The sequence below is a fragment of the Vicugna pacos genome, chromosome 21 (genome assembly GCF_048564905.1).
Source record: "Vicugna pacos chromosome 21, VicPac4, whole genome shotgun sequence".
Classification (NCBI taxonomy): domain Eukaryota; kingdom Metazoa; phylum Chordata; class Mammalia; order Artiodactyla; family Camelidae; genus Vicugna; species Vicugna pacos.
In genome coordinates, this window is record NC_133007.1 from 6089319 (window position 1) to 6101519 (window position 12201).

General features: G+C 51.4%; 1 protein-coding gene across 2 annotated transcripts in view; it reads right to left on the reverse strand.

The window, feature by feature from the left end:
- CACNA1E (calcium voltage-gated channel subunit alpha1 E) overlaps positions 1-12201 on the reverse strand; it is a 345168-nt gene that overhangs the window by 17841 nt on the left and 315126 nt on the right. For both annotated transcript variants that reach the window (XM_072945997.1, XM_072945998.1), the window contains 4 exons: positions 11484-11575; positions 10764-10929; positions 6136-6263; positions 1010-1106 (listed from right to left, as the gene is read on the reverse strand). In XM_072945997.1, coding sequence (XP_072802098.1) covers positions 1010-1106; positions 6136-6263; positions 10764-10929; positions 11484-11575 — 483 coding nt within the window. The remainder of the gene's footprint in view (positions 1-1009; positions 1107-6135; positions 6264-10763; positions 10930-11483; positions 11576-12201) is intronic.

Consider the following 12201-nt stretch of genomic DNA (forward strand, 5'->3'; position numbering starts at 1 on the left):
TTGTAGCATCTTGCCTAATGTGCTTCCACAAACATGGTGTCTTAGAGTGTAAAGCCATTTTGTGACTGAGTTCTCTCTCTCTTTAAGCTTCTGGAGAAGTGGCAACATTGTTATAGTGAATTCCTAGGGGGATGAAAGAGCTCCAGAGCTCAAGGTCAGTCTGAACAGCAATGGGGAATGAACAGCAGCTATAAGTAACTGTGGAGAAAGACTCAGGCCCCCAGGCTCTGAGCACCCTAATGGCAGGCACAATGCCTAATGGCACCCGAGGTACAACGCTGCTCTAAGCAAGCTGAGGGGAATCCACCCATAACTCAGCCATACCAACAAGACAGATCTAATGCTGAATGCAACAGGTGCCCATGGTCACCCTTTCCCTTGTACTGCGAGAAAATGGGTAGCCGGGCTAATGGAGAAAGGGAGCTGCATACTTCATCATGTATCGCGGGACAGAAGTCATGTTCCTTTCTTTCTCATACCTAGAAGGAACCATGCCATCATTCCTTCCTACATCATGAAGAAATTTAAGTTTTCCTCTCTCCTAAAAGTTTCTTTTTGAACCATGTTTAGAGGAATTTCTGCATTATTTCCTTTGCTTTTCTGATTGAAGATGTGGTTTTTTTAAATAAGCTCTGAGAGCTGTCTTGCTGTAGGGCCTCCTTCTTGCCCATATGGACTGTCCAGCCGGCCACCACTCTGCCTCCTCTGAAAGGAAATGTGCTACTTAACCCATCTTTCTAGTGATCCACTCACGAGAAACCACACATTTAAACACAGAATAACATATTTTAAAACCTCACGTTGAATAGTATCACAAACCACCTCGTGTATCGATTCAGGACTTTATCCTTTCAGAAGACCTTCCTGACCCTCTCATCTAATTTCTTTTGCCGTTGGTCCCCCTCCTCCGCCTCCCCAGCCCAGCTTCCTCCCCACATTCTGGCCTCCCCGCAGTGGGATCCCATTTCCTGCTGGTCTCTAGCCCAGAACCAAGGAAGGGGTGGTCTACCTTATATGCCACCTTGGAGGGACATCTCTTGCCGAGGCCTAGCGGTGGTGACATGAGAGTCAGCATTTCATACATCTCAGTGTAATGGATGCGGCCACTGCTCATGGCGGGGAGGTCAGTGGGGTGGGAGCGGGGCGGGGTGGCAGGGAAAAGATGCAGACGGGGAGGGGGCAGGAGAACAGGCATTCCCACGGAGCCAAAACAAACAAACAAAAGAATACAGAAAACAGGAAAAGAAAAACAAAAAGGACAAACAGGAAAAGAATAGGAAACCTGTTAATCAAGGCAAAATCGTACACGTGTCTCCATCCTGGTGCGGATTTATATCACGCCCCACACAGACCCGGGAACGAACGTGGCGGCCACCTCTGGTCCCACCGACTCTCCTGTGAGCTGTCACAGGGACTGGTTTTCTCCTCCTGGGTTAGCATCACCCTACTTTCCTGTGGGCGCCATCCGTCCCCCACACCACACAAGCTTATCTTCAATTCCCAGGGCTGTGTGCGGGCGGTATAAACCGGATAGACGGCGCTCCAGCCGTGGGCTTGGATTTCTGGCCCCGGCTGGGGTGGGCCCTGGCCTGGAAGTCAGGCCTGTCTCCTGCTCTGACCCACAGGCGGAGCACCGTGTATCCCCCTCTGTGCTGAGTGCAGCCGGAGGCGGCGGCTGGCGCTGCAAGTGGCGGCTGTGGCTGCTGCTCAGAGTCGGCCCGTTGCTTCCACCTGGCTCTGCGGAGGAGAGGGCTCTGTGTGCCCCGGCATGCCCCGGGGCCACGGCAGGCATGCCAGGGACAGAAGAAACAAAACCAGGAGGAGGAAGAGCATCTCGCATGCCATGCTGCCCTCCCCGGCTCTCCCCCATGCGGCTGCCGGCTTCACCAGGGTGGAGTTTAAAGAGTCTTAGCAGAGGCAGCTGTTTGGCCTCCCGAGTATGGGAATCACTTGTCACCACCCCAGGCCAGCTCCTTTCCATCGCCCTGGCTGGCAGTTTCCTGGGCCTAAGTCTTATTCCGGCCCCAGGGAGCCCCGCTTCCCTCCTGTGCGCCTGGACAGGCTTCCTTATCTGGTGGGTGTGGCCTCGGACAGGGGCTTGGTGGAGCCACTGGGTTAAGAGTCCCCAAGGTCTGGCAGAGTTGGAGAGGGAGGTCCTGTGTGCCCTGAACAATGTCCTTGGTCCCACAAATAAGCAGTGACTCAGCAGTGACCCCTTGGCCCCCTCAACAATATACACAAGGACCCTCAGGCAAGGAATCTGGTCCAGAGCCCCCCACCATCCATGCGAACTTCCCAGATCCTCTGAGCTACTAAATCCTCCCCCACAACACCAGCTCTGTCCTCTGTGTGTTCTTTACTTATCCTCATCTCTTGCTCTCATTTTGAAACTGTTTTTCACCTCCTTTCTGTCCTACAGCTTTTATAATTGCTTGTGGCCAAGCTACCCGGGAGCTGGGGGTGGGGGTAGAGGCCAGGGTGGCTAGAATCAGACTTTTCTACATCATATATGGGATGAGCATACAATTTTCCTAAAAAGAAGCGCTCTGTCGCCAGTGAAAAGAAACCAGAACTCTCTGCTGGATTAACAAGACTTCTGCATTTTTCTGGAGAAGGGAGAGGTCCCTTGAGTTAAGTCCACAGATTAAGGTGGAGTGAGAAAGAGAGTGTGTGTTCACGAATGAGTGTGTGCAGGTGAAGTAAACCGAGAGAGGTGAAATCAGCCTTTGTTATTAAGTCCTTGACTTATTTTTTCCTGCCTTCCCCAGAAAAGGGGGCCCTTCTTCCTTGTGTAACAGCTGCTGGTTCTGGGAGGGTTTGGATCTCTTTAAACTCAAAGGAAAGCAACATGAAGGTTCCCTCATGTGGCGCAGTGGTGGTGGAGCAGAACGGAGAGGAGGGGGGCTGGAGGCTGCACCCCACCGCCGGTCATGGTCACGGTCACGGCTGGGGACCGGAGGCAAACCTTGCAAGCCACCCTGTAGGGGCAGTTCTCTCCCAGGCCCAGAGGCGGCGAGATCACCCGCACTAATTTGTACATATCCTTATACGGGATCCTGCCGCTGTAAAGGAAGCACAGGTGGGTTAATAGGACACTCACAGAAGGGTAGGAGAGAAATGACAGCTTAGCCACGACGGGGACAGCTGGAAGAGAAAGGGCAGCTTCTTTCCTTGGGCCCAGCAAAGCCAGGCCAGGAGAGGCAGAGGACAGTAAGCATCAGAACCATCATTTTGCAAACTGCACTGCCTCCAATTCTCTAAGGAAATCAGAGCCCGTTCCATGCCTAGTGACCATGAGCACCTGTCTGGCCCATACCTGGCCAGATGCAGAAAATGGAGCCTGGCTCAAGCTAGACTTCAAAGAACAAAGCCCACCAGTTCACAAATGCCTCTGACTGCAGTCAGCAGTAGACACCAGGATGCCGTGAAGCAGACTGCAGAACACTTTGCTTTTCACAGACACTGAATACAGTCAGTTACTCAGACCCGCTCGTCAGGGAAGTGGGAAGTCAGCGTCTTCCTACAGACGACCAGAGGGAAATTTCCTGTTAGGCTAATTAGCAGGGGGCACAGCTGGCATGAAGTGATTTGCAAAGGGCTTTGTTTCTCTTTGTGGCAGATTTTCCCCGAGTCCCGCTTGGACAAACTCTTCTCTATTTGGTGGAGCCCGTTGGGATCTGTGCTCTGACAGCAGCCTGAGAGGGGGCCGCCACGTTCTCCCCCAAGCCTTGCTCCAGCCACCCGGCCCATAGGCAGCCGGTCAGATCCAGTCAGAATTCCAGGAACAACGTGACCTATCTTATCAACCCCCTTTCACAGAGCCTGCTGGAGAATCCTGGCAGGACAGAATCAACAGTTGATTCATTTTCAGTGGTTACCACATCTGCTCCATCAGGGGCCAAATCACAACGGCCAGGGGTCTGCAGGTCTAGACACATCCTGGTACCCACCAGGGCCTCCGCCGGAAATTACAAGCAGGCACCTCCACCTGCAAGCATCCAACCCTCACCAGCCGCGTCGAGACTGCAGTTTCACCCCAGCTTCATTCTTCCTCCTTTTCTTGATTTTGCTGTTGATTCTTCCTTTTCTTCCAAACAGCGGCTCGCCAGTACTCCCAGGTCTCCTGACTCTTGAGAGGAGGTTCCTTTAACCACGTGTTCTTTTGTTCCTTATCGCAGCTGGGATGTGGGTGAGTTGGTACTGCTGTCTGTGGGCCGGTGTGCTCTGCAACCTGCCTCATTCTCCTTTCTGAAGACGCTGGCTCACTGGTCCTTTGCTGGTTTCCCGTCTCATCTCATAGAGAAGGCCAGGGAGACGGTAACCAGGGCGAGTTACACTGCGAACTTCGAAGCAGACACAAGAGGTGCTCCTTGGTGTTCTTGCTCTTTTACAGCTCGTGTGTCCGAGTCTTACGATTAGACCCCGTGGAATCATTTCTTCCCAGCCGATGGAAACACTGGGGAGCAGCATTTGGGCCCCAAAATACTATGGAGCCATAGGAAGCTGGGGTTTCTGAGAGCCAAGGGCACCGGCATGAGGCTAGGTGAGCAGCGAACCCCTTGGCTAGCTGCTGGTTTCTCCTCCCTCAGGTGAGTGAGGAGGCCCCTTTTTGGTCTCTTGATCCCATGGCCATCCAGCTTTACAGATGCTAATTTTCCATGCTTTCTACTTGCTTTCCCATATGGTGACTGTTAATTATAACAACAGTTACATATATAATTTAACATACACCTCACAAGGTAGGTGGGATCATTGCCACTATTACACCGATGAGGAAGCTCTGGGTGGTAAGGTGACTTGCCCAAGGCCACAGAGTTGATGAAGAGCAGGCTGGCTGCCCTCCCCTGTAACACGCTGCCCACCGCAGTTTAAGCAGCCTATCCGACTAGAAATTAGGCCCAGAAAGTAACAGCCATTGCTCAGCCATTGTAACAGGAATGGATTTACAAAACCCTGTGCTCTAGGTCATTAATAATTACTGAGAGGAAGAGGAACTCTCACTCACTCTTCCAGCATCTGAAGCAGTGACCCAAGTTCAACAGCCTCATAGGAGGACAGATTTGGGAGAGGGTCTTAGATTATGAAGTGGCTCCAGGTGGAAGCAACGTGGTCCATTCCTGTGAAGGATGGCATTTCTGGTAGTATTTTCAGAGGGGGACCAGAATGGATAGATTGCTGAGATAAGATCCTGAAACTCAGATGCCTTGGGACTGGACAGTTCCTATGGAGTGAGGGGTCATAGGACTCCCACCCCACCTTCAACAGTGAGGGCCAAAAGCCTGCCCTTGAACTCTAAAGCAGGGACCGGCAAACTTCTTCAGTAAAGGGTCAGATGGTAATATTTTTGAACTGGAGGGCCAGATCGCCTTTGTCACGACTATGTAACTGCCTTGCAGTGTGAAAGCAGCTGCAGACAATACATAAATGAGCATGGCTGTGTTCCAATAAACCTTTATTTGCAAAAATACAGTTGGCCACAGTTAGCCCACGGGTTATAGTTTGCCAGCCTCTGCTCTAAAGTCCAGAAGGCACATGGTCACTGGAGAACTACTGCAAAGTGAAAAGGACCTGGGCGAGGTCATCCCCAAATTCCTGCCACTTCCTCAGTGCCACGCCACAAAAGTCTACAAGTGTTTCAGGGGTCAGGTGGAAGAGAAACTCGATTATTTTATAGAATTTCAGAGTCACCTGGCAGTGTACCTTTTGAGAGGGATGAAAGACATAAAAGAGTGGTGTCACTGCCCATGGTGGCTGGATGTCCAGCCGGCCCAGAAACCCCGTCAACCCCCCGGTGACTCAGAGGAGTCCACTAACGATTTTGGAAGCTCCTCCAGGGACTGAACTCAAATGCTCTGAGGTGAGGACTGTGTGCTAAGATTGGCAAAGGAAGGGAAAAGCCTGTCACAGAAGGAAAGTGGGGAGGAAGGAAGACAGGGAACTTAGGCAGCTGATAACTGATAGTTTGATCCCAGAAGTGTCTGAGGATCAAGCCTCTTCCATGGGCCACAGCCAAGAGGAAGGTCCTCTCCTTCTGTGACAGGCAAGCGCTGGGTGGCTCCAGTTCCAGCCTCCTCCTTGAGAGCTCCAGAGGCCCCGGGGACGGGCCCCAGCGGGGTGGCCGTGTGGCCTACGCACCACGCGGCTCTGTCGTACTCCGCCCAGACACGGACAAACTCGTCCAGGTGGTGAGGCCCCAGGATGGACGAGTCCCGAGTCAGGTACTCGAAGTTGTCCATGATGACGGCCACGAACAGGTTGAGCATCTGGAGGGGACGAGGGAGAAGAGGAGTGAGGGGGACACCCAAAGTGGAAAAACAGGCTTCAAGGCAAATAACGAATTCAGGAGTTGGGAAGGCTGAAGTTCGCAACCGAAGCACCGCTGGTCCTGCTGAACGCATGTCCATCATCTGCACCACACCTTTCACTGCGCCAGCGTTATTATTTCACGTTCCTAGGCCCCTTTATATCAGCGAAGTCCTCTCCTGTTGCTTTTGTGAGCCATTCAGTTTCCTTCATTGTTACCACAGCTGCAGAGGGAGCAGTGGCAGCAACAAGGGTCTCAAAGGCTGGAGGGAGTCAGGACCTGAGACACCAGCCTCCCTCCCGGCCTCCCTCTCAGCCTCCCTCCCCAGCCCGTGCTCACCAAAGCAGCCAGCAAGAGAACCACTGAGAGGTCTCAGAGCTGACTGCGGGGCTTCCCGGGAAGCTGCTCACTGCCCTTAAACGCTTCCAAGACCCTGGGCTCCTGCTAATTTGTTCAACATTTATTCTGCACCCACTATGTTCCAAAGAGAGACCCAGGTGCTGGGGATGGGAGATAAAGTTCTGGTCCAAGACCTGTCTCCATGCCTAGCACGTTGCTTAAAGCACCGTAGGGGTTGATTAGATGTCCTTACTTGAATATTCTTTGAGACTTCCTTAGTAGTTAGTAGAGACAGTGATGTGTTGGAAACATACAAATGTTACAGATTTTTTTTTTTGAGAGCCATGAAAGAAGCATGTGCAGCTCACAGTGGAGACAGAAAGGAGTATGGGTTTGAACTTCATATAATTTTCATGTCATGAAATATTACTCATCTTCTGATTATTTTTTTCTCGACTGTTGAAGACTGTCAAAACCATTGCTAGCTCATTGGCCATACAGAAACAGGTGGTAAACTGGATTGGCCTGTGGGCTATACTTGCTGACCACTTGTCTAGATTACGCTGTAGACAACAGGAACTGTTAGAGGGGTTTAAACTAGGAGAGAGAGCAAGGGCTACCTGCGTTCAGAAAGAACCCTTGTGGAAGGTGGGCAGGAGAGGGGAGGGGGTCTGCGGCGCTCCCGAGCCAAGCTCACGGCAGGACACCAGCCTAGACAGAGACTAAAAGGAGGTGGACTCGTCAAGCCTTGAGCAGTGAACAGCACCGCTTTGTTGCTTCCTGGCTGCCCGGCACCCATTTACTGCACTCCCGGTCTCCTGGGGACACAACCCTTGCCTATTCCCAGTTAATATGGTTGAGTGGGGCACCAACCATGACCCAGGCCTCAACCAGCCATTGAATCTCATCCCCCTGGGCCACAGTGACTGGTGATTCAATCAAGTCCGAGAAAATGGCTTTGAATTTTCTGAGCAAGAGACTTGGTCTCCTGATCAGTCTTGGATGTGTGGGGACTGAGGTCTGGAGCTGCTGCTGCAGCCAACTGGAGCCACGGGCTGGGAAGGATGAAGAAAGAGCTCACATGGAGAAGGCTGGGGAAGAGATCTGTCAATAGAGAAGGAATCCTGGTCCTGGGGATGTCATCTGAGCCCCAGATCAAGCCTGCTTAAGCCTGTCCTGCCGGAGTCTTCATTTACATGAGCCTGCAAAATCCCTGTCTGCTTAGGTCCAATGCAGCTGGACTTTCTGTCACTTGCAGGTGAAAGCAGCTTGCCTGACAGAGATGAATTGGCTGTGGGGGTGAGAGATAGGACTGATGATCCCCAGGTTAAGCAGCGGGGTGGGTGGAGATGCCAGATATGCAGACAGGATACACAGGATGAAGTCTGCAGGAAGGGCCTGGCGGGAGTCTTCTCTGCAAGACAGAGAGACAGCTGGCTGCATCCTCATAACCAGCCTCCTCTCTTCCTTCCTTCCTACATCCTACTGCCTAGAACATGAGTGGATGCTTGGAAGTCTAGCTGTCCTCTTACCATGAGGCTGAGGGTCACTGCCTGGAGGTGAGGCAGCAGAAAGCAAGGAGTCTGGGGCCCTAGCCACTCTGTGCAGCCACCAGAGCAAGCCTGCACTGCCTTCCTCCAGACTGTACTGACCTTGGAGGAAGACAAACATCCCTCTTGGTTAAGCCACTGTTAAACGAGGAGTTCCATCGAATGCATCAGAACCTAATCCCAGCATGGGCTCTTCCCTCTGCTGCGGAGATTGGAGCCACAGTGAATGTATTCAGTCACTGTCTGGGTTATAAAGGGTTTTCCATATACAATCATCCCTCGGTATCTGCGGGGAATTAGCTCCAGGACCTTCCCAGATACCAAAACCTGCAGTCCCTCAAATCCCTTACATAAAATGACACAGCATTTGCATATACCCTACACACAACCTCCTGTGTACTTTAAACCATCTCCAGGTGGCTTATAATTCCTAACAAAATGTAAATGCTATGTAAATAGTTGCTGCTGTGCAGCAAATTCAAGTTCTGGTTTTGGGAACTTTCTGGAATTTTTATTTTAATATTTTCAACGTGAGGTTGGTTGGTTGAATCCACAGATGCAGAATCTGCAAACAAGGCCAACCATCCACACATTTTCCTTATACTCCATTCAGGATACCTGTGATTAATGTTAACAAAACCTGTATTATTACTGGCTGATATTTACATAGTCTTTGACAGTTGTGTGCACATTCACGCCTATCATGCGTCTTAATGCTTGCTCCAACCTTTTGTGCGGCAGGTTTAATTGCCGGCAGCCCATCAAGGACACAAGCGCTCCCTATACGCTTCTGTATCCTTGGCCCCGGGCACATACATCGGGGAGCACCAGTCATCTTTCCAGAGTGACTGCTATGAGCTGAGAAGCGGTGTGACTTGCCCAAGGTCACAGAGTCAACGTGGGGCTGAGATTTGAAAGCAGATCCTCCCATACTGAATATAGCCTCTTTAAAAATAACATCAATGTGAATTATGCATTACCTTCCATCTCAAACTTCTAAAAGTCCCTTTATAGTCTCTAATTAATTTTCCAGTTATAGCTTTGGTTTCTCTTAAAATATTTATCATTAAACACTTAAATGATGTAGGCTAAAAGTGAGATTTCTACATGCTCTCCCACACGCCCCACGTCCCCCGTCGGCAAGTGCTGACATTCCTGGATGACTCTCACCTACAATCCCAGGTGACAGAGGGACTGAGACTCATGGACAGCTTGACCCCAGTGCCTAAGTCAGTGCAAGCCTTTTCACGGCCACCCAATAAAAGTGTGCTGAAAATAGGAATGAACAAACAAAAAACTCCAATTTATAGCATCATTCTAAATTTCCTCTCAGTTATTTTTAGTATACATTCCACTCCCCTATTTATAAATAAGGTTTTGTGTTCTTTTTTCATTAAAAAAAAAAAAAACCTTTCACATCCATGAGAAGGAAGTGCATTAAAGCAAATGTATCAACTCACTGGACAGGTAACACTCTTATCATTAAGTCATTCTTCTTCCCATTTTACAGAAGCCACAAAGGGGAAGGTGTTTTGGCCAAGGCTAGAACCACAGCAAAGCCAAGGCCACAGTGTGGGCTCCCCGTGCCTCTGGTCATTCACCCCCTGCTGCATCGACCTGCCGCCATCCTTAGCAGTCTGTATGTAAGCCACTTGCCCACACCCGACAGCTGGACACGTGGCCAGTCCCCTTGGGTTCACTTTAAAGAGGGAGAAATACCCAGACATGAGACAGCTCACTGATGCACAGCCAAGACACTGACCACTTTTAAGTGGCATTGCTTCAGTTTTAGATTTTTATGCAGCCAGTGGCATTAGCCATGAAGCTGAGCTGAGGGTGTCAGGGTGGCTGGAAACACCAGACTGGCCCATTTAGGGACCCAGTAGCACTGATCGTGCAGGGGAGAGACTTCTGGATGCGGGTGTGTTAAGTCATGCTTTCTCCCAAAGGAAGAATTAAGAAGGCCCTGAGGCTTCTTACCATTTCATAGTGGGGTGCGCCCCACAGGTACCACTCAATACTGGCTAGTGCCCAAAGCAGTCACAGCCTTACAGTCTATCCAGCTGGCCAAATGCCGCCAAACGTGGAGGCGTAAGAGAGAATCGCATCTCTGACATTGTGTGCTGTCATGATTCTACCATTATCAATGCTATCAGCCCCTTATATTTTCAAGGTATGTTTTCTCAAATAGCTCAAAGGTCTCTAAAAGAGAAGATATTCTTAGCCCTGTTGGTGAGATAAAATGCTGGAGGTACAGAAGAGAAAGATTTACTCTGGGTCACAACTGATTCGGTGTGACGTTCAACGCTCCATTCACTGAACCCTCCCCGACTCTTATCTCTTCTCCTACAGCCCCTCCCTAGAAGCATCAGAGGCTTTTCCCAGACAAGGAACGTCACCCGCCCGTGCATCTGATAAGCCTTCTGGCCTCCAAGAGGTCTCTCTCAAGGAAGACCTGTTTCTGAACATGGACTGGAGTGCATGACTGAACGGACACCGAAGGGAACCCATCTGGTCAGCAGAGGGGTGGGCTGGGCCACTTCTCAAGCCAGGAGCGCAGCGCTGCTCACCAGGAAGGAGCAGAAGAAGATGAAGGAGACAAAGTACACGTAGGCCAGGTCGGTGCCGCAGCGCTCGCTCTCGCTCTGCCCCGACGGCGCGGTGGTGTCCGGCTCACAGCCTTTCTCCCCGAGGCACGACAGCATTATCTCCTGCCAGGCCTCCCCGGTGGCACTCCTGAGCCCAAAAGACAACTCGGTCACCGGTGGCAGGTCTCCCCTTCCCGACTCGCCCACCGCCCTCCCACCCTGGCCCGAGGCGCCTTCTGCGCCCAGGCAGCTTCCTTCTGGTGCTTCCCACCCCACGACGGGGAGCACCAATGAGGTCTCTCTTGGGTCCTGCCGGTTCGCCCACCGCTTCTCCATCTTTTGTTGGCAGTGGTAGAAAGAGCGGTGGGTCTCTAAGAGCCCACACAACTCTGGCCACCCAGGGTTTCAGCCCGTAAATGGAATTTGGTCTGCAATCCATCCTCACCTGCCCCTTCTCAGAGCCCCGTGGGACGTGCTGACGTGCAACTTACAAACTGACCCTGGAGTCAAAGATGTGGCAGAAACTTTCTAGTGTCATCAGAGCAGTTTTCTGGAGGCCTTGCCCCCACACCCTACCATCTACCCTGCTGGAAGCAGAGCCAGCAGAATGAAGAGACAAAGGCGGATGGGAGGAAGAGGCAGGCCAGCTCTGCATCCCTCTGGCAGGAGCGCTCCAGCCACTGCAGTCACATATCCAGGTACCTGAAGAGGAGCATGAGGGACCCAAAAAAACTCCGGAAGTTGTTGTGCCGGTTAATATGACTCTCCTCGTCTAATTTGATGTTTCCAAACACCTGCATGAGGAAAACAACAGAAAGCCATGAGCACTGCTGAGCAGTGTCACGTGCCCAACACGCAGTATAAGACGCACCTGCAGGGTTGGCTAATTCACACGCATGGCTCCTCCTGACGGCCCAACCCTGAAGCAGACAACTCAAACCCAGAGAGGCTGGGGGCCTCCATGCTCTTGGTCTGATAACCAGGACTGGTTACATTTTCCAGTGAAGCAAAGAGGATGAATGCTTGCAAGGACCAGAGAAGGCAAGATCTTTGGAGTCAGCCTGCTTATATGTCGTTCCTCCCACACCTAATCTGGTCTTTTTATCTTCATGATAGCTGTTCACCACGGTGCTGACCATGGTACTTAAGCCATCTGTCAGAGCTATTAGCCTGTAATAGGAGTGCAGGGAATGCACTGCCCCCCCGCCTCCCTGCCTAGGGTGGTAATGTGATGTCTCAGGTTATGAGAACATTTGTATTTGCAGAAGATGTGAGTTATTCCTTAGGCAGATGCTGCCCTGGAATTTGCAAGCAGTTTAAGTCAGAGAGGGGGCATCTCTGCCTTCCTGGGGTGTGTTCCTATTCAGGGAGTCACAGCTCAGAAGTCTGGAACAGCAGTAATCCAGAGTCCATGAGAATG